The 27,040-nt window shown below is 43.0% G+C and overlaps 1 protein-coding gene across 1 annotated transcript in view; it reads left to right on the top strand.

Moving 5' to 3' along the window:
- Window positions 1-21,184, top strand: part of KDELR3 (KDEL endoplasmic reticulum protein retention receptor 3) — a 59,422-nt gene extending 38,238 nt beyond the window's left edge. The window contains exons 3-5 of the mRNA XM_073592578.1: window positions 10,756-10,914; window positions 15,317-15,569; window positions 18,176-21,184. Of these exons, the coding sequence (XP_073448679.1) occupies window positions 10,756-10,914; window positions 15,317-15,569; window positions 18,176-18,216 (453 nt within the window). The 3' untranslated portion in view covers window positions 18,217-21,184. The remainder of the gene's footprint in view (window positions 1-10,755; window positions 10,915-15,316; window positions 15,570-18,175) is intronic.
- The last annotated feature ends 5,856 nt before the right edge of the window (window positions 21,185-27,040 follow it).

Raw genomic sequence — 27,040 nt, 5'->3', positions numbered from 1 at the left:
AGAGTTCTTTGCCATGAAGTGCCATGTTGAACTTCCAGTGACCAGTATGAAAGAGTGAGAGTGATAACACCAAATTTAACACACCTGCTCCCTAGTCACACCTGAGACCTTGTAACACTAGCGAGTCACATCACACTGGCGAGGGAAAATGGCTAATTGGGCCCAGTTTGGACATTTTCACTTAGGGGTGTACTCACTTTTGTTGCCAGCAGTTTAGACATTAATAGCTGTCTGTTGAGTTATTTTGAGGGGACAGCAAATTTACACTGTTACAAGCTGTACACTCGCTACTTTACATTGTAGCAAAGTGTCATTTCTTCAGTGTTGTCACATGAAAATATATAATACATTTCTTTTTTTTTTTTTTTAATCAAAAAACGGTTTTACTGTGCAAAGACAAAGATATAAAACACAATCAAGTATACTGTAGACTCCATACAAAATAGGTAGACAATCAAAGATTCGTTTCCGTCGCATAAAGTATTAACTTGTTAGCATAGAGCCCACATCAACTCGACAGTGGATTCTGCACCACATGTAGTGTAACAGTAAACTCCAAACATAAACATCACTAACAACAATAAAAGGAATTTTCTATTTTTTGTTTTGTTCCCTCCCCCCTAAACTATCCCAGTGTATGCATCTCCTCCATACCTAAATACATATTGCACCAATCTGCCAATGTCCATTTGACACCTTATCTAGAGCTGGACATGACTCTCTCAAGTTTGAAATAGTCTAGTAAGTATGAGCTGAGGGGGAGCTACCCCCGGAGTCTCCAGCCACTCCCTCCAAATTTTTTTAAATTTATTAGGGGTATTCCTGTGAAGGTATGTATTCTTTTCCCTTATCAATATATTGTTAACCTGTTGTATCCACTGCTGACAGGTGGGTATATTAGAGGATAACCAATATCTTGCTATCAGTTTTCTCGCTACATAGAGTAATCTAACCAGGGCCATATAAGCAGTCGGGGAGTAAAGTTCTTCTGTCAGTCCACCTGAAATGCACGTAACTGGAGCAAAATCAAGTTGAATCTATTGTTTATAGTTTGGGTGACTTCCTGCCAGTATCTCACTAGTTTTGGGCATCTCCATAACATTGAAATAAGTATTCCTTGGTGTACTTGATACTTCGGGCATATGAGCGAATCCCGTCTACCCCATTTTTGTAGCTGTACCGGCATGTGATACGCGCGGTGAAGAATAAACAGGTGAGACAGCTTATGTGCCACTGACACAAGTGGACCAGCCTCTAAAATCTGTTCCCAAGTATCCCCATCTATATGGCCGACATCTGCCTCCCATTTTTCTCCACAAGGCAGCAAATCCGGGGCCTGTATATACGTCAATAAAAATGCATATATCTTAGATATGATCCCCTTCTTGTCAGAGGTGGAGAAAATATCCGTAAAAAATTTAGAATCCTCTACCTGAAACATGGATGTCCTACCCGAGAGCATGACCGAGTTGCATGTACATGTAGAACCTAGTACTTAGCAAGGGGAACTCTACGCAAAGTTGGTCAAATGATTTCACTTCCTGCCTGAGAAAAAGTTGCGATAGATAGTTATCTCCAGCTTCTATCCAAGTAGAATAGTTTCCAAGTTTAGCCAGTTCCCTATAGGACCCATTACGCCATATAGGGGTACCAGCAAAAAACCCTGTGATACCTAATCTATGCTTTAATTCTACCCAAAGTTTCTGTAGGAGTTGGATTGTAGGGCATTGACCGGGCATTTCTGGCAGGCCCATTTCCAGCTGAGACAAAGCGGAAAACTCCAATGAGGATTTAATCAGCAATGCCACTCATTACAATTAGAAGAAAAGAGGTTTAACCTTAAACCTCGTAGAGGGTTCTTTACTGTAAGAGGGGCAAGGATGTGGAATTCCCTTCCACAGGCGGTGGTCTCAGCGGGGGGCATTGATAGCTTCAAGAAACTATTAGATAATCACCTGAATGACCGCAACATACAGGGATATGTAATGTAATACTGACACATAATCACACACATAGGTTGGACTTGATGGACTTGTGTCTTTTTTCAACCTCACCTACTATGTAACTATATGTAAATGTCCTGGAGGGGTCGACCACCAATGGGAAATCCCACCCAGCCAAGTGCTGCAACTGGGCGGCCATAAAGTATGTGAAAGAATGAGGTACCGCCAGTCCCCCCGGTCTTTGGGGTATTGTAAGGTAGTCAGTTTAACCCTAGCAACTCCATATTTCCAGATCAAGCTCTATATTGGGAGTCAATGCGGGCGAACCAATATTGAGGGATCCACACGGGAGCGTTGTGGAGAATGTACAGCAACTGGGGAGCCCACACCATTTTGATGAGGTTAGCTCTGCCAGTGACAGAGAGGGGCAGCTTGCACCAACTGGAGCACTTTTGCCTGAATTTCTGCAAGATAGGTTTAAGATTCAATAAGAGACAGTCTCCTACATCCCCTGTCACCTGTACCCCTAAATATTTAAAGGACGTAACCACGTCAACCTGGGAGGCTATAGGAGGAAGGGCTGCAGGCAAAGGGTCCAACAGCATCAGTGAGGACTTGTGCCAATTAATGGCAAATCCTGAGTGTTGACCAAATTTGTCTATCAGTCACATGACAGCCTCCAGGGATCCTGCTGTGTCCCCTAGGTATATTAGGGTGTCATCAGCATATAGGGAAAGTTTGTCTACCCTCTCACCCCTATGAAATCCCACTATGGCTGGAGAAACTCTTACCATTGTGGCCAGAGGTTCCAGCGCCAAGGCGAAGAGCAGAGGGGACAATGAGCTCCCGTGTGGTCGCAAGGTGTAGGGGAAAAGCTTCCGAGAGTACTTCATTAATGCGTATTCTCGCACTGGGAGCTGCATAAAGCAGCTGAATCCATGCAAGAAAGGTCTTCCCAACTCTAAACTTATGCAAAACAGCCCCTAGGTATCTCCACTCGACACTGTCAAAAGCTTTGGCAGCACCAAGCGAGAACACAGCCCTATTGCCCGGGTTGTCAACCAGAAGCTGTATATTTAGAAAGAGCCGTCCAATATTTAGTGCCATTGAGCGTGCAGGTATGAAGCCTGATTGGTCAAGGTGTATGAGTCATGAAACCAGTTTTGCAAGATGAGTGGCAAGTACCCTGGCCAGTAGTTTAATATCCGTGTTTATTAACGATATTGGCCTATAGAAGTCAGGCAATAAGGGCTCCTTAGCCGGTTTTGGCAATACTACAATTATAGCTTCCCTCATAGAGACAGGCCAAGTCCCCCTCCCAAGAGCATCATTCAGAGTCTCCAAAAGTGTGGGCAAGAGAAATTCACTGTATCGTTTGTACGTTTCTGCAGGTAGTCCTTCAGTCCCTGGGGATTTACTATTGGCCATAGTGGCCACCGCTTCTGTCAGTTCCTCAATTGTGATAGGTTCATTGAGTAATTTACGGCCCTCTGTGGATAATGATGGAAGAGTACACTGATACAAAAATTGCATCAGTTCCTCCTCCGTGGGGCTGACGTCTAAGATTAGAGCTACATCCAGCACCTTCTTACCTGCAGGGCCCTGGATAGTTTCTATATGTGATGCTCCATGTTGTGACCAAGATATTACTGCTAGTAAGTGCCCAGTGTTCTCCACCTCCTCAAAGCACTTCTGTTGTGTAAAGAACCGTTTGTTCTCAGCAGCTGTAAGGGTGTAAGTTGGTGTAGAGTTTGGGCAGCCAACCAACTACGTTCCGAGGCAGGTGAAGGATTCATATTATACCGTTCCTTCTCTGTACGTGCTTCCCTGAGCACAAGGATTTCCCATTGCTTAGTGGCTGTTTTAATGTTGGAGATTTGTTTGATGACAAGCCCACGGACATGTGCCTTAAGGGCATCCCAAACCACCCCATGGTCAGCCGTACCCTTATTATAATATAGGAAGGATTCGATCCCCTTAGGGAGAGAGTCTGTAGGTGGGAAGGGATTAAACCAGAAAGGGTTAACCTTCCATAACTTGGGACCATTGTTACCCGGAACAGCAATTTGTATTCTCAGTGGTGAGTGATCAGAGATATTTTGTGGGAGGTATTCTGCCATTTGTATCATATACAGTGCCATAGAGTTACTAAAGCAGTAATCTATACAGGATAGTCCCTTGTGTGAAGCAGAGTAACAAGAGTAACATTTTTGGTCAGGGAATCTATTCCTCCACACAACGCATAACAACTTTGAGATCAGTCTAGCAAATGGAGTAGGGCCCGCAGCATCGGTAAGCCCACCCCCACTCAATATAAATTTGTCTTTGCTTTTATTCAGACGATTATTAAAATCTCCCATTGCCTATATAGGCACATTGGAGTGCGGTGCCAGGAATTGCGCCAGCCATCCAGTCTGGAGAGAAGGGTGGAGGAATATATATATATTGGCTATAATACATACTACCCCAGCAATTTTACACAGCAGAAAGACATACCTTCCTTGGTCATCCACACGGGATTGGATCAAGTGAAAGGGAACATTTTTTGAAACAAGAATACTGACCCCTCTGGAATAAGCAGTATGGGTGGAGTGAAACTGTGTCAAAAAACCCCGGTGCCGAAGCAGCGACAGGGTATTAGATTGAAGGTGGGTTTCTTGTAAACACACCACCGCGTTTGGATATGGCTTTAGAGCGGAGAACAGTGCCACCCGTTTCACACTATCATTCAACCCCTGCACATTCCAGGACAGCAAGTCGTATCTAACTGCCATAAAGACTGACTTTGTTCATTGGCCCAGATGGGGGAGGAATACATCCCATGCCTGGGTCATCTAGGACAAGGTAACACTGTGGCATAAGTATTTGTAACAGGTTCAAGGCCTTCCATGAGCCCAGAGTAGAGCAGGGGTGTACCCCCAGGGGCATCATATAACAGAATAAAATGTCACATATATAGGCAGTCACAATATAGCTGTGGAGAACATACACTGGAATCAGCCATTGAGAGGCCCAGCATAGCCAGTTATGGCTCATTCGTTAGGATAGGTAGCTCAACCAAACCTGAACTTGGAGCCACAGTCCCTACAAAATTTGGGAGAAAGAACTTTAACTTTAAGAGTCCTCGCGGGACAGATACAAATGGGTGCCCCAACGTCTCTGGGTAATCCAGTGTTCAGAAGGAGCTTGCCGTTCCACTATCAATAGTGGCAGTAAATTAAACAGGAAAACTTGTAGTAGGAAAAGCCAATAATGCAGGAAAGAGAGTATTCAGATTAGCAATACAGCCCAACTGGGCAGGAATAAGCTGATATTCAGGTCACCGCCTGTCTGCGTAGGGTATGCTCCTTGCGATCCAGCCATTCAGAAGCAGCATTTGGGTTGTCAAAGAAGTGGGTTTCGTTGTTTGCAGCCACGCGCAATCAAGCCGTTTATAACATGGCATAGGTGACATCAAAGCGGCGTAAACGCTTCTTAACTTCTGTGAATTTCGCCCTCCGGCGTTGTAGTTCAGCCGAAAAGTTAGGATAAAACAATACCCGGACATTATCAATTTTAATCGCCTCTCCTTTGGTTTGAGCCAGGTGTAGGATAGCATCTCTATCTTTAAAGTTCAATAGTTTGTACAGGAACGGTCTGGGTGGTTCACCAGGGCGTAGAGGCCTTGCAGGCACCCTGTGGGCCCGTTCCACTGCGAACATGCGGGAAAATGATTCCGGGCCGAACGTTTCTGTAAGCCAGTTCTCAATGAAGACAACTGGGTTTTTGCCCTCAGCCCTTTCCGGTATTCCCACAGCTCTGACATTGTTTCTTCTCAGTCTATTCTCTGTGTCTTCTAATTTGGCTGTGTGGGCTGTAGTTAGTGATTGCACATGGTTCACATCACGCTGCAATGGTGCCATATCATCCTCCACAGTGCTCATGTGGCCCTCCAGAGTAGCTGTGCGCTCCCTCAGCTTTTGCATGTCCTGTCTGACTAGGGCTATTTCCATTTTCACACCCTTAACTTCAGAGGTCAGCGTATGTAAGGTAAGGTTGCAGGAGGTGACTGCAGCCAGGATTTCCCTGAGTGTGGGTTCAGGGTCCTCCACGCCTGTTGTATTGGCTTCAGGGTGAGAGGCTAGGAGGGTAGGGGTACTCACTGTGTCCCACATGGCAGACACTTTAACCCAGTTAGGATCCACCTCCTCCACAACAGGAATATCCGCTACCGTTGCTGGTATCAAGGGGGTCGGTGTGGCCGGAGGAGGGTCCTTGTAGTTTGCCTTAGCAAACTGCTTCTGTTCTGGCTCCTCAGCTGAGCGTGGTAGATGGCCGCCATCTTGGCCAGCATGATCCGGCACTGATAGGAGGTCTTTTCCCCTTCTAGACATGTCCACGGCGGGCGAGACTGGCACCGGAGGATAGCTGGAAGTGTGCTGTATACCGGGAGGTAGTTATATCGCAGATGCGGTGTGGTAACTGAAGGCAGGCAGGATAATATGCAGGATATTCAACAGAGAGAGCGGTCAGAATGTCTTACTCCATGCGCCGTAAGCCACGCTCCCATAATAAAATATTTACAAAAGTGCGCCCCCTACGTTAGCAGACCCCCGTACCCCCAACATGGCACAGCTTAACCTCGACTACAGGTCAAATTCTGCTCGCTTAACATACGTGGTCTTAACACCCCAGAAAAAAGAACCCAACTACTCTATACCTTACAGAAGACCAAAGCTCACATAGTCTTTGTCCAAGAAACTCATTTTCGATCTGACAACCTCCCCAAGCCTACCACACCTTCAATGAGGACTCTAAATCTAAGGGCGTATCGATTTTGACCTCCAAGCACTGCCCTATCCAAGTACTAGATGTCAAGTGCAACGAAAAGGGTAGATACCGATTTCTCAAGGGGTCGTTACAGACAGACCTATCACATTAGCTAACCTGTACGCTCCTAACAAACATCAGGTACCCTTTTTTTGCAAAACTTTGCAACATCTCACATCCTTCCAAACTGGTATCCTGATTGTAGATGACTTTAATGTAGCCCTATCCCCCTCCCAAGACACCTCCGCAGGGACATCCTCCATGACTTATAGAGCCCTTCGAGCTATCAAAACCCTACATGACATGTGGCGTACGCTACACCCGAAACGAAAAGGATTTTACATTTTTCTCCCCACCACACAACAAATATTCCAGGATTGACTACTTCTTCCTATCACAGAACAACTTGACACGCCTCACCAAGGCAACCATAGACCCTATGCTTCTCTCATTTTTGTACTTACCATGGAACCCCTCCTACGCAGAATAAGAGCCAACCCAGACATCAAAGGAATTGACATCAAAAACAATACAAAATTGCAGCCTACGCAGATGATATTCTGCTATTCCTGTCAGACCCCATAATCACCATACCCAACTTACTAAAGGACTTTACTCTCTTCAAATCAATCTCTAACCTCCAAATTAATTTTTCGAAATCCAAGGCCCTGAACATATCTATTCCCTCAGCCATTGTTACGCAATGCCAAACCAACTTTCCCTTTAGTTGGGAACCCCACGCCATCACATACCTGGGTATCCAGGTCCGCACAAACGTATCGGAATTATACTCTAGAAACTTCCTACCCTTCCTTCAGACCATACACAGCAGGACCTCCACAAATGGAACTTGGGCCCCTTCTCTTGTTTTTGAAGAGCAGCCATTATTAAAATGAATATCCTACTTAGAATCCTATACCTATTTCAGACCCTGCCAATCAAAATTCCCTTAACGTTCTTTACATTGGGCTGGGACTTTCAAATGTATACAAGTACCACTGGTCATGCCACCTAACCAGAATAATAGACTGGCACGTCCACACAAACACTAAGGACTGTATTAAACTTGAGGATTCTTTTGCCCAGGTACCAATCTCCCACCTACCATGGATTGAACAAAAATCGATCCCTAAACAAAGCACTACTCTCCCATTAATAGGCCCTACCTTACTGACCTTTAGGGCAGCATGTAAGAAACTTGATCTAACCCCATCGCCTGGACCTCTGACCCCTCTAGACCACAATCCTGACTTCCCTCCTGGTCTTTTGGAGCACAACACAAATAACCCACGCTGCAAACCCTCACTTAGAGAGGAACACCTTTTTCATAATAACAAGATTCTAACGTTTCCGGTCCTCTCCTCCCGATTCCCTGAACGAACCATTCCGTTCTTCAAATACTTACAGATCAGACACTTCCTCCATAGTGCCAAACCCCTCGCCAAATGGCACAGAGAATACACTCCCTTTGAAGCACTCTGTACCAGCACAGAACACCAAAGACACTTGATCTTGGTCGTATATTCACTCCTGTTCATAGGCTGCGATCCTAAGGCAAACAAACTCAGCCAGCAATGGGAAAGAGAACTCTCAGACCTACCCAAGGAAGAATGGGAACGAATATACGACCATATCCACAAGGGATCCATCAACATATCAGCACAAGAAAATGGTTTCAAAATCTACTCTAGATGGTACAGGACACCCGAAAAGATCCACAAATACCACCCCCATGTCTCCCCGCTCTGCTGGAGATGCAATTCAGCCCTAGGCTCCCTGCTACACATATGGTGGGACTGCACACTCACACAAACTTTCTGGAAAGAAGTCAGCCGCCTAACCGTTCAAATAACAACCTACACTCCAGACTTTGCCCGGCTCAATACCTGCTTCACCACACATCCATACCCCACCCTGCCTACAAAAAATCTCTCACCCTCCACCTCATCAACACTGTCAAACAATGCATACCTGTCCACTGGAGAAGCTCCAACCCCCCCACTATCTCTGAATGGCTCCGCCGCATAGAGAGAATAGCAGAAATGGAGAACCTAATCCACCAAGCTAAAGAGACCCCAACAAAATACCAAAAAACCTGGGCCTGTTGGCTACACTTTAAGGAATCCACAGATTTCCACAATCTTCTACGTAACTCATAATCGTCTGACCCAAGGAGACCAAACAAGACACGATGTGCCAACCTGTTCAATACAAACACAAGCAGACACCCCACCCCCTTCAACCCCCCCCCCTCCCACTCACACAAAAAACAATGATCAACGCCTCAACTACGCCTTTCAGTAAACAAATACTGCTGGGAAAACAAATAACAACCAATGCCCCCACCCATTCATAGTAAAGCTCCCAATAGGGGTGTTTGTGTGCAGTGGTGGCACATATGGTCTACCTGTATTTCCCATATAGAGCCCTCCAAATGCACCAACCCAATCCTCCACAGCTCAGACACCTGGGAAATCATTTATGTACACTCTACAATGACGTGTTTACTGTTTATCTTACTTTGCAATGATATTATCTTGATGCAATGTATGCCTTACTATTATATTTCCTTTTAACCGCTTCATTGGTTATATTGTTTTGTTTTTTGTTTTCTCTCTGTGAACCTGAAAACATTAATAAAAACATTGAAACAAAATAGTTACAAAAATGTGAGGGGTGTACTCACTTTTGTGAGATACTGTAAATTTGAAATTTTTTGACATTTTCACTTTTTTTTTTACTATTATTGGAAGTTTATGTTTCCACTAATATTTTTAAGATTGAGGTTTGAATGGACATTTGCACATTATATAGTTGGGGATTGGGTTTGGGGTATTTTGACATAAACGCTGGTTTATATAGAACACCTTTAGGCCCCTTTCACACTGGGGCGGTGGGGGCGTCGGCGGTAACTGCGCTATTTTTAGCGTCGCTTTACCGTTGTTTTAGCTGCGGTATTCGGCCGCTAGCGGTGCGGTATAGCCGCGCTGCCCCATTGATCTCAATGGGCAGGAGCGGTGAATACACCGCTCCTTCACCGCTCCAAAGATGCTGTTTGCAGGAGTTTTTTTTCTCTCCTGCCAGCGCACCGCTCCAGTGTGAAAGCCCTCTGGCTTTCACACTGGAGAAACAGTAGCGGCAGTTTTAGGTCGGTTTGCAGGCGCTATTTTTAGCGCAATAACGCCTGCAAACCGCCCCAGTGTGAAAGGGGCCTTACAACATTTTACTGAACTAACACAGTACAGCCTCCCTACCCACTGGTCCCCGCTGTACTTACCTCTGACAATCCTAAGCTGTCAGGTCCCTCGCAGCTGGTGCAGTGGTCCTAGGATGTGAAATCCTTACTCCTCTCCATGCAGCGCTCTCAGAACCGACTAGAATAATTCTGATTAGTCAGCGCTGTCACAGTGAATTGATCTGGGCCATAGAAGAGCAGAAATTTCAAATCCTCGCACCGCTCCACCAGCTGCAGGAGCCCATGAAGCTCGGGATCCCGGAAGGTAAATACAGTGCAGATCAGGGGAGTGCTGTACCATGTTAGTTCACCTTTACATTTTTACTGTAAAGGTGAACTAACCCTTTAAATGGCATTCATTCTGAAGCTTTGTCTTTATAGCGACTGCTTTTGATTTATTACTCATATGCTTTAACAAGATTTGTATGACAGAATTGCTCAGGATTATGATGCAGATGTCCATTTTATGGTATTTTCTTTTTAGTTTAGTTTATCGGTATGTTTGTTTGTTTGGTTTTGTAAAATGTACAAACTGATAAATAAAAACAATTTGATCAAAAAAAAATGGCATTCATGTAAGCCCTTTGACTTCCACAGGTTTATCAGCTGAAGAAATACCATAATGTTAGCCCAACCTTTGTGGCTCCAGGTCCCATCATAGCCATGGGTTTAATGTCAGATTTTGTAGCTGTAAATTTTGTTATAGAAACATGTTGTAAATTAAAGCGTGTTTAACCAGTACTATATAAAGTTTGTGCTTCTTTTCAGTTCGTCTTCCTTATCTGCGCATATATCACAGTTTACCTCATCTATCTGAGGTTCCGAAAGACGTATGATAGTGAAAATGATACATTTCGCCTGGAGTTTCTGCTGGTACCAGTTGTTGGGCTGTCATTCCTAGAAAACTATGAATTTACACCTTTGGAGGTAAGAAATACTGTCTAGGAAATACAGTTTCAGTTTTAAAGCGGTTGTATAGTCTATTTTTTAACTTTTACCTACAGGTAAGCCTATAATAAGGCTTACCTGTAGGTAAAAAAAAATATCTCCTAAACCGTACCCCTTGCTATGAGCCGCTGACTGCAGCGGCGCATGTGCACAGGGGATTCTCGGCTGAAGGCCCGGCAGTTGCCGGACCTTGCCGGTAAAGAAATCTCCCGTGCGCATGCGCGGGAGTGATGACATCGCGGCTCCAGCCACTCACAGCGCTGGAGCCGCGATACCCGGAAGACACGCCGAGGCAACATGTCAGCTACCTTGGCGTGGACCAGGTAAGATACCGATGCCTCGTTCTAAGGCAGTGGCGTAACTAGAACCTTCAGGGCCCCAATGCAAGAAACTATGGAGGGCCCCCCCTGACCCCCGGACAGGCCCTTTCCTCCAAGCCCGATGGCGGAACACCAAGGCCCGGTCACAAGTGTGTTGCTGCATATAAAGGAACCGATTTCTCCATTTCCCCCTGCTTCTCCTCCTGTCCCTCCCACAGGCATTCAGCGGCTGCAGGAGGAAAATGGAGAGATGGGTTCCTCTATGTCGGTGTTTCTCAGTCTTTTTCCAGTCAGGCCACCCTTGAAGTATACCCCTAGGTGAATGGGGCTGCACTGCAACCACCCTGCCACATGTTTGCATTGCATGCGGTTGCAGCATAGTGATGATGCATTTAAGGGGTTAAAACAGGCAGTCAGTAGGCAACATATTGCCTCTTTACTGGCTGTCAAATGCCTCTGAGAAGCGATCTTAGCATGGATCGCTTTTCGGAGGAACAGCATTTTTTTGCTGGTACTATGAACAAGCAAAGAGAAAAAAAAATCGGTTCTGATTGTACACATATAGGGGGTAAGGATTAAAGGCGTATATCTAAAATGTGCACACATACATGTAAGCACACACACACATATATATAAAAACACACACACACACATATATATATATATATATATATATATATATAAATATATATATATAAATGCACATATGCATGCACATATAAAACAGTGGCGGCTGGTGCTCAAAATTTTTAGGGGGGCGCAAGCAAACTGAAAAATTCAGAAAAAAAAAAACATCAATTGCAGCCACTGTGCCCATCTAAGGCAGCCACTGTGCCTATCAAGCTCTGCCACTGTGCCATCAAATGCCGCCACTGTGCCCATCAAATGACACCACTGTGCCTATTAAATGCTGCCAGTGTGCCCATCAAATGCTGCCAGTGTGCCCATCAAATGCTGCCAGTGTGCCTATCAAATGCTGCCAGTGTGCCATTGAATGCTGCCACTGTGCCCATTAAATGCCAGTGTGCCATCAAATCCTGCAACTGTGCCATTGATTGCTGCCACTATGAATCCCCCCCCCCCCGCCCGCCACTTACCCTGTCTCAGTGGGGCAGCAGGTGACGGCCACGAGCAGGGTCCTCCAAGCGTCTCATGCCGTCTTCATCTCTCGTCCTCTCCTCCTGATAGGCGTCCAATAGCCGCGCCTATTGTTTCAGCCAATCAGGTGATGGGTAACAGACCCGCACACCTGATTGGTGGAGAGGGGGTTCAATGTTAGGAAAGTGAATATTAATTCGTTTTTCTAACACACTTGGGTGGACTGTGAGCGCCAAGCACGGCACTCGCAGTTCACCTATTTTGAAGCCTATTAGAGCCTATGGCTCTAATCAGGTGCTTCAAAAACATCCCCCGCCGCTGTAATTCAGGCACCTGGCGCCCGAAAAGGGGCCGGACACCTAAATATGGGGGTGGCAGAGGTGGCAATGGATAGATTCATGCTATACATAAATCTATCCATTGGTCATAGAGGGAGGGGGTGGCTGAAGAGAGGGGACGGCGCCTGTGTGCCCTTATGGATGCACTGCCACTGATAAACACATGCACACTCACATACATACATACATGCACACTCACATACATACATACATGCACACTCACATACATACATGCACACTCACATACATACATGCACACTCATATACATACATACATGCACACTCATACATACATACATGCACACTCACATACATACATACACACTCATATACATACATACATACATACATGCACACTCAAATACATACACACATGCAAACTCATATACATACACACACACATGCAAACTCATATACATACATACACACTCACATACATATACATGCACACTCACATACTTACATGCACACTCACATACATACATACATGCACACTCATAAACATACATACACACTCACACACACATACACACATATAAACACACATACAGTAGATAGATAGTCTTATAAAAAAAAGTCAGACTTTTACCTTAGCTCTTCCTGCCGGGTACTGCACTATAGGGGGAGACAAAGAGCACAGCACTGTACTTTCACTTTGGTGAGCTCCCTGCACAGTCAGTGCCGATTACAGTTCGGCTGACTAGCTCGTCTCAGCCGCCCCTGCCGTTCCTCCTATCGAAGTGTACAGGGGGCCCTCAAGGGCCCCCTGCAGCAAGGGGGCCGGTCGCCATGGCGATCTCAGCGACCCCTATAATTCCGCCACTGTTCTAAGGTAAGTATTTCATAATGAGCTAGTATGCGGTGCATACTAGCTCATTATGCCTTTTGCCTTACAGGGGTATATAAAAAAAAAAAGTGTCAGCGGATATACAACTGTTTTAACTAAAGTTGGAAGTCTTAATTCAGAATACAGCTATGCATAGTTTGGGGCTGAGGATGTGGTTTCTGTTTAATACAGCATAGCTGTACCTATTAATGCTAATTCTACACTAGATGTTACTAGAGGCAGGAGTTTCACATAACTGTGTATTAGGGAGCAGACCTATTCACATTTAAAGCTTCACATGCAGTCAGGTCTGGAGTTCATGTATGATGTGGTGTGTGCCAGAAAAGTGTGCTTTATGTTAGTGGGCTAGTCTGGTTTGGGAGCCAAAGCAATTATTATAATCATACAGCACAGGGCATTGGCTGGATATTCCCAGACACTGGGTTATAGGCTAGTACCTTCAGGTGGTTGGACACTGGAAAAACTTTGCTGGATACGTTCTCCTGGGCATACCCCTACCACACTCTATGAGACTTCCGTTTTTTACTAATGTCCTAAGATGCTGGACCTCTTCTCCCTTGCTACTTTGTGAGCCATACCCAAACCCAACACTATAGGGAGGGTCTATAATGTTTCTTTGGCTTTTTATCCTGCATGCACACTTACCTTTGCATATGGTGCAACACATTGAATAAGCTGCTATACAGGTCCAGGACCGTAGTCCATCCCTATGGAACTCAGAAGAACCCTCGGGGGTATACCCACTGTGACGGGTTAAGCATGAATGCCTGAGTAGGGACCAGAGAGATGGACAGGTAAGACAGGTTTACCCTTTACTGGATACTGTAACCTCACTTTTTACAGGTTTTCTAAATAGTATTCATTCTAAATGAAAACTTTCAGGAAACTAGGATTTATGTTTGAAATGTATTTACTTGTGTAGTGTTAAACTTTTCAAAATTTGCAGTAAAATTCCACAAATCAGAGCATAGGCTCAGGTGGATGACTAGATGTTACATCACACCACAGATCGCACTTTTACCATCACTTCAGCCTACAGCCCAATGAGGTACCTCGGCACTTCCTACTGCTACGAGGCCTTCTATACCTGGTACTGCTTCGAGGACATGCTTAACCCATTTCTGCACTATACTTCATGGGTTTCCCATAGGGGAATACATGATGTGGCACATTTTTCAAAAGTAGTACATGCGCTGCTTTTTGTACAGTCTGATGCAATTTGCAGCCCATTCAAATGAATGGGCTGCCAAATCACACTGCAGGGGAGCGCACAGAAATCACACAGGAACGCTGAACACATGCCTGTGTGATTCTGGTGTGAATTGGCCCTGTTGCAGCAACTAAAACTACTGTAAATATGGTTATGATCTGATTACATGATGGCTTTCAGCCTGATATGGATTAGTGATTTTGGAATCTGAAGGAAGCCAACTTGGATTGAAGACATCTTTAATGCTTTACTGTGAGTTGCTGGATGTGTGTGTAGATCATAGCAATGTTTGGATGTTTGGACATCAGTGTCCTGCTTTTAATGTGTTGGTGATTGGCAGCATTGATTATTGCATTTGTTTTAAAGGGTAATAGCCTGTAATGGTGCCTACATTCACCCTTTCACTTTTTTTTGATAAACTTAAAACAATTAATTTAGTTTATATGCCACTATATTGTACTTGCATTACTTAGTTGGTGGTAAATTCTACAATTAGATTGTAAAATTTGTTAATCTCTTTATATGCCAACCATCGTTTTCGTTGTGACCATTATATTATTCTTCCTAGATCCTCTGGACTTTTTCCATCTATCTGGAATCTGTGGCCATTCTGCCTCAGCTTTTTATGATAAGCAAGACAGGGGAAGCAGAATCGATCACTACGCACTATCTCTTTTTCCTGGGGCTCTATCGCCTGCTCTATTTGGCCAACTGGATTTGGCGTTTCCACACTGAGAATTTCTATGACCAAATAGCTGTCGTGTCTGGAGTTGTGCAGACCATCTTCTACTTTGATTTCTTCTACCTCTACATAACTAAAGGTAAGGAGGTCACAAAACTAGCAAAAAATACAAAGCACCAAAAGTGGCCATAAAACAGGAGGAAACAAAAGTGCTCACTCTCAGCTGACTGGTTTGCAATTCCAACGATTCTGTCCTTCTTTCCTTTAAAGCTGAATTCCAGGTATGGGAGTTTTTACATAGATCCATTGGTCCAGCTTGGACCAAGGTAAGTATGTCCCATACCTGTTGGATGCCCATGAAAATCACTGTAGTTGGTACCACTACTACAGTAATCCCCATTAGCTTCTAGGTCCCATGCGGAGACACTGCACTGCTGCTTACTGAACACTCAGCACGGGTGCCATTCAGAGAACACTTTGTATTTGTTGAGAAAAAGCAAAGTGTTTTCTGAGTGGATGAGGTGAAGATCATGACATCACCGCCTACCAGAGAGCATTTTACATTCAATGAGAGAAAACAAAGGGCTACCCGAATGGCACCGATGCCAAGCAGGTGACTTCTTGTGTAGACAGTGCAGCAGGGCAACTACTCATTACTGGATCCGGAAGCTAGTGGAGATTACCGTAGTAGCGGTGCCTGCTATATGATGGATGGAAGTACCTATTAAATTTCTTTTGTGTAGCTTGCTGGGTGTATAAAAGAAATATATGCAACTATGGCCAGCTTTTACTATAGGCTGAGCGGGAAGCTCTCTTGTTCTGGGTGGACGTCATACGACATCCTCCCGAGAACACTCCTTGCGTGGGCTCCATAGGCCACTCAGTGCCGCGATGTCACCCGCTGTGTCCCTGAGAAATTGCCGATGACAGATCAGTGTACCAGTCCGCTGGCGGTACGATATGATTGCTGTGACCAATCACATGACAATTATACACAATGGATGGCTTTCATTCATTTTGTACATTTGTGTTGCTTGCTGTGATTGGTCACAGCAATCACATGGTACAAACAGGGCTAATCACAATAGGAAACACTAACTGAATACATTTCATTCAGAAAAAATGGTTGCGTATGAACAATGAAATTTACAGCTATAAGCAATTGCAGTGTGTAAAAAAAAAATCCTGATCACCTCCCTAGAGTACTACAGCAGTACAGTTACTATGGAAACACTGTATTGCTCTGGTCAAAATATGAAAAAAAAAAATGGTACATGCTGTTACCATTCAGTGTCCCTGATCACCACCACACCAGTTATAGGACGATGCTGTACTGCACTGGTAACAGTATGTACAAAATAAAAACAAAAATTGTGAAAACATTTTTTTTAATTTTCCAAAAAACTGACAAAAGATTGCAACTTCAAAAAACATGCCGCTTACTAAATACCTTGGACTGTCTACTTTCCAAAAAGGGGACATTTGGGGGATATTTGTACTGCCCTGGCATTTTTGGGTCTCAAGAAATGAGAGGCTGTCAGTACATCAAAATTGATCAATTTCCAGATATTTATACCATAGTTTGTAGAACTTTCCTACAGATGAAATAATATACACTGATTTGTGTTATTTTTACCAAAGAAATGTAGCAGAAAACATTTTTGCCTAAATTTATGAAGAAAGATTATTTATTTGCAAAATGTTATAACAGAAACAAAGAAAAACGTGTTTTTTTCTCCCCCAAAAAATTTCCGTCTATTTTTCCTTTTTTTTTTTTTTAGCAAAAAATAAAAAATCAGTGGTGATTAAATACCACCAAAAAAAGGTCTATTTGTGTGAAAAAAAAAAACTAAACATTTCATATGGGTACAGTGCTACATGACCATGCATTCACCATTCAAAGTGCAACAGCGCTGAAAGCTCAAAATCGGTCTAGGCAGGAACAGGGTATAAGTGTCCAATATTGAAGTGGTTAAAGAGAAAAAGTCACAAATAGGTTTATGCAAGAATCTGAATATTCAGTATAAATGTATCACAATTTTGCTGTCTTGCTTTTTAAAGATAATTTTTTCTTCCTGGTTTATCTTTATTTTCTCTGTCCGAGTCTGACATTTCAGCTGTTTTAGGGGGTAAGAGGTCACCTGACCTTAAACAGTTTACTAGCAGCTGAGTCTGCAATAAATAAGGTGGGCAGATATAAACATTTCATAAGTATTGCACAATTATAATATTTAAAGAAGTCCAGCCAAATCCCCTATGGATCACAGGAGTGCAATTCGTTCTGCACTCCTGTGACCCTTTTTCAGCAGAGAGTGAGCTGAAGTCCGTTCTCTGCTGACGTCACTGCTGTCTGTCCAGGCACCACATCATCACAAGAGCCTGACCACTGAGAGCCTGAGCCAGCCTCCCCGCCCCCTCAAAAGCCCAGCGATCCAATGAGCAATGACGGAGCAGAGAGCTGTGACTGACAGTCTACAGCTCTCTGCTCGGGGAGCTCTGAAAACTGAGCGATCGGTGATGTCTGATCGCTCGGTTCTCAGTGCAGAAGGCGCCGGGGGACAGATGTAGCATTGGACTGACGCTGCATCCACCGAGGCAAGTATTATTCCGAAAAAAAAACTAAAACCTTTACTTCTCTTTTAATATGCTAATTTTTGGGGGTTTAGTTAAAAAAACAGTTTAGTTTAATATTGACACATATGCTTTAAGGTAATGGCTGATTTGTGTATATTGCTGCACTTACAGTTCTCCGTGGAAAGAAACTGAGTCTTCCAATGCCAGTGTAAAGGGACCAGGATTTCAGCTGATGGAGCAATGGACTTAAAGTAACAGTGCACTTTCACTCCTAATGAACTGTGCTCTGTAACTCCTTCCACAATGAAGCCAAAATGGTACACTTGTTTTCTGTTTTTTCTTTTACTGGTCAAGTGTAATAAAATATTTGTAATACATACTGTACATACCTTTTATATATACAAAAAAACAATGCATAAAGAAAACCAAATACTCCAATATTTTTATTATGGACTACCAGTGAGGTAGTCTTCTTTGGAATTGGAAGTCTAGACTGGGTTGTGTTGTTACTGTGGGGTTTTAAATTGCAAAGCTTCTCACTGTTTGTAAATATATAAAAGCAATAATAATTAGGTAATCTGACTGTTTTTTTTGTGCTCATTTACACAATTGACAGCCCTTGCCATCACTCTGAAAAGCAGTCCACTGTTGATCGCTTTTCATAGGGCAGTTATGTTGACACCTGTATGAACCCTGAAAAGGCTGCACCACCACAAAAAAAATCACATTCATTGCACAGTGATTGCAGTGTGGCCTCATTCACTTGAATGCATTTTCATTTGGCAGTGGCACTGCCTGACAAATGTGACTGGGAGTATAATTTTTGCCTTAGCATATGAACAGACTCCTCTGGGTGCTGTGCTGGTTTGGGGGGCAGTAAAACTGTGGGTCAACCACATATTTTTACTGCTCCATGGCCACAAGTGTAAACAACCCCCTAGGTATATTCTGATGATTATCAAAATAAAAGATATGAATGGAACTAATAAACATACAACTAAAGATATTGCTGACAGAGTATCTATAATGTATTTCTCTCTCCAAACAAGACTTCATCTTCTTCACTTTGGGAAAGATTATAAGAGAAGTATAGTCAAAGCTATTTTGGCCATACTTATATCCTATGGATCACAGGAGTGCAGAACAAAGTGCAAAGTACAAACGGTACAAATGTTTTCAGTCAACAGCATGCTTTGCATATTTAAAGGAAGAACAATATCTCACCTGCAGGGTGTGTTGCTTTACACTGGTAGCTAAGTAGGAAGTACATACGCCAGGCTGAAAATTGCACAGTGAAGTAAGGCATTAGTTGGTCCACCAGAAAAAAGAGTGGTTCCAGGACTGTTTTGGACTTTGTTAAAGACAAATATAACAGTTTAAAATATAACAGTTTATCAGGTGAGCCAGATATTTATCATGACATGGGACTTGCAGTTTTGATCAATGGGTTTACATTTCTGGCCGAACTTCAATTTTAACATTCTTTCCTACACTAATAGGCTGTTTTTAATGTATTTGTTGCTGCATTGATTTTCTGCAATTTACCTATATTATAAATATTATAAACACATTAAGAATCCACAGGAACTACTAAGATAATCATGAGTTTGAAATACTGGCTAGAAAATAAGGAACCATTCAGATTTCTCTGTTGTAGTGTGTTCAAGTGTGTTGCTTAAAACGCATCAGAAAGGACCAAAAATCAGATGCACCATACTTTTCCAATGCAGTGCACAACGGTGCATTGGGTTAATGCATTGGGGTGCTGTTCACAATGATTGGACAACAGCATGTTAACATGTGTTAATGCACGCAGCATTCCTACAGTGCACCACACTAGAGAGGCCTGAATAGGCCCCAATGCAGGCCGCCCTCCAATTTTTTCTCTGTAGAAGAAATGAGATTTATTTTTTTCTGGTTGGAACCAGAAATATTAGTCATACACTATAATATATAACTAAACCCTAGTACACCCCCAATTCCAAAAAGGTTGTGAGAAAAAAAGCTGTGTAAAATCTACATAAAAACAGATTGCAAATCTCATAAATCCATATTTTATTCACAACAGAAAATAGAAAAATATAAAATGTTTAAACCGAGAAAATGAACAGTTTTAGGAAAAAATAAGGTCATTTTAAAATGATTACTTTTTTTTGGTTTAGATAAAGGAACGTGTCTTCTTTTACATGTCTGGCTTGCTTTTTTTTTTTTTTTTTTTAGGGGCAGGGTCACTAACTTTTTCCTGTTAAAATTTTTTAAAAAGACCCCTTTGCCAGACCAATAACAATCTTCCTGCTGCTGGACACCACCATTTTAGATGTGATATCAGCAGCCCCAGCAGAAGGTTATGTAAGTAGTGGAGTCAGCACATGCAAGGCCTAGTTCACACCTATACAGGTTGCAGTTTGCGTATTCAATACACGTTTTTGATCCATTAAAATCTATGGAACCAAAAACCAGAAAAAAATTCCCTGGTCCTTTCCATAAAATGAAAAGATGTGAACATGACCCATAGGAAACCATATTAAATGGACTGTAGTGTGTTTCTGCAAATTTGAAAACGCACTAAAAAATGCCTAGGTGTGAACCAGGCCTAAGTGGAGATTTTGGGTCAGCACAGAGAGTAATAATATACTTCTAGAAGAGGAGAGGGCTATGAAATGGCTAGAGAAAGCGGGCTGTGCTAAGGGACTGACTAGTAAAATTTGCTAGCAGGTTCAGCAGCACATTGAAAGTTAATAAAAAGAAAAAAACAAAAGAAAAAAGCTGCAAGCATTTAAAATATTTGATTTTTCCATATATTGTATAGCAATTTAAGTTAGTAACCGGATCTCTTTAGGGAAATTTGGGAAAGGAGAGTGTAGCAGCATCAGGGTCCTCCTTTTATCAAAAGCTAGAAGAGTTATTTATTTTAATCGTAAAGGGCTATTTTGCTAATGCTTTGTTCTAGCTTTGTATGGATGTGTATGGAAGTATATTGTTTTGAATGCAGATGCTTTTCTTTGTCAGCCATTGGCAAAATTCAACACAGATTTGATTGAAATTACGGTATATTGTAATGGAAACTGTGACAAAACAGCTTTCAAATATGGGTGGTAGCATTGTATGTGAAAGAGAAACTATGCTGTGTTTTTGTCTATAAGAAAATGTTTCTACTAAATAAAATCTTTGTGTAAATTATTGCAATGTGAATTGATTTTTTTTTTTTTAATTACTAGCTGTGTCTTTCTTAGTAGTAAAATCTATGAAAGTCTATTAGATGAGGAACAGTATACACCCCATACCTATATAACCATCCAGGGCATTATTTGTAGCTAGAAAACTTATTGCCAGAAAATGGCTCTCTGTATCACCTCCTACACATACGGAATGGGTTTCTGTCGTAAATGACTCTCTTATAAGGGAGCAACTGACATACAAGCATTGAGGTAGCCCAAAGAAGTTTGAAAACATCTGGGATGCTTGGCTAGAGGTTTCTGGTTTAGCTTCCCTACGCCTGGTTCAAAATAAAATTCTCGGTGGCAGGACAACATCGTCTGCTTAACCATAAAAATTGTTAGCCAGTCAGATGAGGTATGTGGCCGACTGGCTAACTTGCACTCTTTGTACAATTTAAACTGAAGGAATATACTTACTGTGGTGGTTTCTAGATCTGTAGTGGTTGAATGCATTGTTTTGTTTTAACCAATGGTTAATATATACAAATACTGTAAACCACTCCCCGCTGTTTAGGGGTATGTGGCAACCCTGCACCACTTGATAGCCCTGCTATGGGGCTGGGAGCGGAGTTGGGGGTTAGGATATAATGAGGGCACACACAATATAAAGTAATTCAAGGATTATGGATTCGGATGTACCTTTCCTAGACAATGCTTCTTTGAACTGCTGCCTTTTGTACAATGTGAACGCAAGCATTATGTGGCCGGCTATGATGTGATACGTTTGTTGTAAAAAGAAAATTTTACTTTTGTTCTCAATAAAAACGATCCGATTAAAAAAAAAAAAAAAAAAAAGTCTATGAAAGTCTAAAAAAAAGTTTCCTCCTGCAAAGTAATATCATAATGTGCTAGTATGCACCACATACTAGCACATTATGAAAGGCTTTCCTTAAAACGAAGCCTTCCAGCAGGGCGCTGTCACCGCTTTAGAGGCTTCCATCTTCACCCTTTCTTTCTTCGGGGTTCGCGGACTCAGGTTGTCTGACTGGCCGAATCGCGATGACGCCACTCCGGCATATGTGAGAGTCTCGGCGACGGCACACAGCTCTGAAGGAATGGCACGGGTATGTCTTTCCTTCAGAGTGCATCCGCTGGTGACATCCCCGGCTGCTGTTCGCTAGAATATCTCCTCAACGGTGCATGTACAGGTAAGCTTTTTTTTATAAGCGTACCTGTAGGTAAAAATAAACAACAAGAGCTTACTACCGCTTTAAAGTAAACCCATGGTCAGGCTGTGAACATTTAAGTATTTACATATTTTTAATAAGGCTGACTGAATTCAGACATGTGCAGCCAACTATAAAAATGCATGTTGCTGTAACACACAACATTGAATGGTGCATTGCGGTGCTATTCAATTGGAATGGCACTCCAATGCACCTAGCCAGTGTAACATAATGTATGTGTGTTATCACAAAGCAATATGCAAAGTTAAACTATCTGTACATTGTTGTGCCCTGCTTCAGATCAGGTGCATGTCCCTGAAAATGACCACTGCAGTGATTTGGTAGCACATTCAAAATATTTAGGCTGCCTTAAGGCAATGCACGATAATGTGTTTGTGGTAATGCACATCAACAGTGTGCATCCAGCCTGAATGAGTACTAAATCAAGCCCTCTGACCTCTGTAGCTGCAGGCACTGTGAAGAATTAAATCTTCAAATAGTGTATTGAAACCCCAATGGGTTAGCACTAGGGTTGTCCCGATACCACTTTTTTAGGACAGAGTACAAGTACCGATACTTTTTTCAAGTACTCGCCGATACCGATTACCGATACTTTTTTTTTAATCTCACGTAACAGTTTTTTTTTTTTTCTTTTTTAACAATGCTTTCTTTTTTTTCTTTTTTTTTTTTTAGGGGGGGGGGGGGTGAACGGTGTCTGTGTGTTTTTTTTTATTTACATTTGTATTATTTTTTACAATAATATTTTTTTTTATTATTTATTGCAATATGTGTTTTTTTTTGATCAGCCCTGTTGGGGGGCTTTGGTGAGATATCAGGGGACTTAACAGACCCCTGATATCTCCCCCTTGAGAAAGAGACCAAGGATAGAGATTCCCCAGTCCCTTTCTCTGCAGCCTCAGCTGCACTGAGAATGAATGAAGAGAAGACAGCGGCTCCTCTCCATTCATAAACTGAGACATCATAATCACAGGAGGTTACAATGTTTCAGTTATGTGAATGGACAGAGTCAGCTGACTCTGTCCATTCACAAAGGAAGGAGGAGGACATGGAGAGAGACAGCAGAACGGAGGGGGACAGCAGAACGGAGAGGGACAGAGGAAGAGAGAGGGACAGCAGAACGGAGGGGGACAGAGGAAGAGAGAGAGACAGCGGAACGGAGGGGGCATGGAGGATGCGGTGACAGTCAGCAGTGATCGCGTGTGGGGGAGTTACAAGCACCGATCACCGCTGTATGTCACTAAAGAAGCTGAAAGCCGCGGGGGGAGAAGCTTGTAACTCCCCCACGCACCGATCACTGCTGACTCTCAAGGTATCGGGGGGAGCATTTGCCCGAGTACAAGTACTTGGGCAAATGCTCGGTATCGGTGCCGATACTAGTATCGGTATCGGGACAACCCTAGTTAGCACTCAATCCTATTTTCCACATCTCTCGAATCGCATTACAAATCGCTCCAATGTGAACCTATGCAAAAAGCTGGGGAGTACCTCAGCAGTAGTCACTACTAAACTAAACTGGCATAGACAAGGACTTCATTGATTCTGCTGTAAACTTTGAGGATTAATTGCTCCATGGGGTCTGCAGCCATAGAGATCCATGAGGGCTGTTTTAAAGCTAATTTACTGCTTGTTAGGAATATGTAAACATTTGAAGGTCCATAGCTTGGTTCACTTTAAAGTAGTCCTGCTGTTTGGAAAAAGTTTGTATATTGAGTCCACACATGGTTCAGGCTGGTTACTTGCAGAATCAAACATAGGCAGTCTCTCTGCAAGAAACAAAAAGACATGTACTACACAGTTCAAGTAACTCAATGAACAGGAAATTTATCCTTGTGTGCAGCTCCACAATACTCAGCCTTCTACTCATTTGACTGCCATCACAGTCTCTGGCAAGCCATCGTACAGAACAAACAATGATGTCAATTGACTCCCTCTGACAAGATTAACCATAGTATTCGCTTACTTAGACCAGGTACACCCAAGGTCTGGACCATCATTTTCAGTCTTTCCTTACTACGGGCGTCCAAAATCCCTCTTTTATAGAAGTCACAGACACTCTCAGGTTGAACTGGATAAACTGGTGTCTTTTTTTTTTTAAAAGAACAAGTTTATTTCAAATAGTAATTCGTACAGGTATGGTACAAAGAGTTCAGAGTCATAAATGAAAAAGAAAAAACACAGAAGACTGGCGGGAATTAATACTTCCCATAATCAGGTAACTCCTATAGGCAGCATACTAAAATGTACAAGCAATCACTTCATCAATTATTTTAGTTTTAAAATATACAATTAACAAGTGCCTTCCCAGGGTCCACAGCATTAATGCCTAAAATATCGTCTTCTAGCTCATTAAATGGTAGGGCTTGGTAACGTTAGACATTGTGTGAGCTATCACCATTAATCATTCCGTGCATGTATTAGTATTGTTAAGCCACCTATCCCAGACCTTGTTGTATTTGGCTGGACACCCCCTATGTCTATATATCACCTTCTTATATGGTAATGCTGCATTTATTTCTCCAATCCATTCCTGAATGGTAGGAGAAGCAGTCCTCATCCACCTTCTAGCGACTAGTTTTCTGGTGCAGAATAAAGTTTCGTCAAGGAAGGAAGCTAGATACTTGTCCATGTCAGCGTCTGGGAATAGCCCCAGTAAACACGGCCTAGGGTTAAGCGAAATTGGGGAGCCCATATGGTCATGTAAGAATTTTATAATTTGTGCCCAGTAATTTTGAATGTCTGGGCATGACCATAGTAGATGGAAGAATGAACACGGACCACTCGAGCATCTCGGGCAGTTCGGGTTCTGACTTGAAGAGAATTTGGCTATTCTGGATGGTGTGAGGTAGGACTTATGGATTACGTACAACTGAGTCAGACGCTCGGATATTTTAGGGGATGTTTTTTTGACATTTTCTAATATTTTGTCCCAGTCGGAGTCATCTATGGGGCCCACATCATCTTCCCATCGAATTCTGGCTGTGTCTGTGATTCTTGCTATCGATCTTGTGCGCAATATAGTATAAAAAGAGGATATTAATTTGTCTGGGTTCGACCCTGTAACCACATCCACTAGAGGTATCATTTGCGTGTTAGGGAATCCATTTACAAATTGAGTTCGGAGTGCATGCCTCAGCTGCACATAGTTAAAAAACATGTGGGGGGGAAGGTCAAACTCCTCTTGGAGAGTCTGAAAGTGTCTTACACCGAAAGGTGTAATTACCTGGAAAAGGTACAGTATCCCCTTGGCGGCCTGGTATGGATAGCAGTTCCCCCATCTGAGGGTTATGCCATAGAGGCGTATGCGAGAGGAAGAAATCGGCGCTCGTTAATTTAAGTGCAACTTCCCAGATGTATTTGTGTTGAAGGAGTAGTAGATTTCGACCGTCTCCACCCCTCCTTCCTCTCCCACCCCTAAATAGTACCTGTAAGGGGGAATGAGTGACATTGTTCGGCTCTTTACATATTAAAGTGTGGTATCTGGTGTCATCTGTTTTATGTTTGTAGTAAAAGTGTGAGAGCTGTGCAGCTATGTAGTATGTGTGGAGGTCGGGGAGAGCAGTCCCACCTGAGGAGGTGGGGTTTTTAACGTAACGAATTAATGATCTTGTCTATTGTCTTAAAAATCTTTAGGGGAATAATTACTGGTGAGTTCCATAACATATAAAGAAACTTGGGAAGTAGAATCATTTTAAAAAGGTTGATTCTCCCCATTACTCCTAAAGGAAGTCTTGCCCAGGATTGCGTGCGGGATTTTAAGTATGAGAAGAGTGGTTCAATGTTATTGATAATGTATTCTGAGGGCTCTTTAGTAATTTCCACTCCTAAGTATTTTATAGATGCGACCCTTTGCAGGGGAAGGGAGGCCGAATTGCATGTGGGGGGTGACGGGTCTAAGGGCAAAATTTGGGACTTGGACCAATTCATGCTTAGTCCAGAGTGGTTTCCAAATTCCTCAATGGTCGAAAGAGCTGCTTGGAGAGACGGACCAGTGTCCTCTAGGTAGAGGAGCATGTCGTCAGCATACAGACTCAATGTTTCTTATAAAGATCCCACACGTAGACCGCGTATGTTTGGGTTCGACCTAAGGGATATAGCGAGAGGTTCAACCGCCAAGGCGTATAAAAGGGGGGACAATGGGCAACCTTGACGAGTTCCACGTTCCGGTGGGAAGGGGTCAGACGTCCGCCCATTTACGACCACCCTGGCTTTCGGGGAGAAATATAATATCTTTACCCACTTTATAAAACATGGACCAAATGCGAACCCTTTTAGACATTCCCATAGGTATACCCATTCCACTGAATCGAACGCCTTGGCGGCGTCTAATGCCACTATCGCTCTATCTCCCATATTCTCATGTTCAGCCTGTATATTCATATGTAAGCGGCGTAAATTCATGGCTGTATTCTTACCAGGCATGAACCCCGTCTGATCAGGGTGAATGAGGGACAAAATACTACGGTTAAGACGGATAGCTAACACTTTGGCCAAAATTTTTATGTCCGCTTGTAAAAGTGAAATTGGGCGGTAGGATTCCGGAAGATGAGGGTTTTTACCTGGCTTAGGGAGTACTATAATTACTGCCTGGCTAAGGTATTCAGGAAGCGATTCAGATTCAAAGATATGATTAT

This window comes from Aquarana catesbeiana, linkage group LG07 (assembly GCF_042186555.1).
Source record: "Aquarana catesbeiana isolate 2022-GZ linkage group LG07, ASM4218655v1, whole genome shotgun sequence".
In the NCBI taxonomy this organism is placed as follows: domain Eukaryota; kingdom Metazoa; phylum Chordata; class Amphibia; order Anura; family Ranidae; genus Aquarana; species Aquarana catesbeiana.
This window is presented reverse-complemented; position numbering and strand designations above follow the sequence as displayed.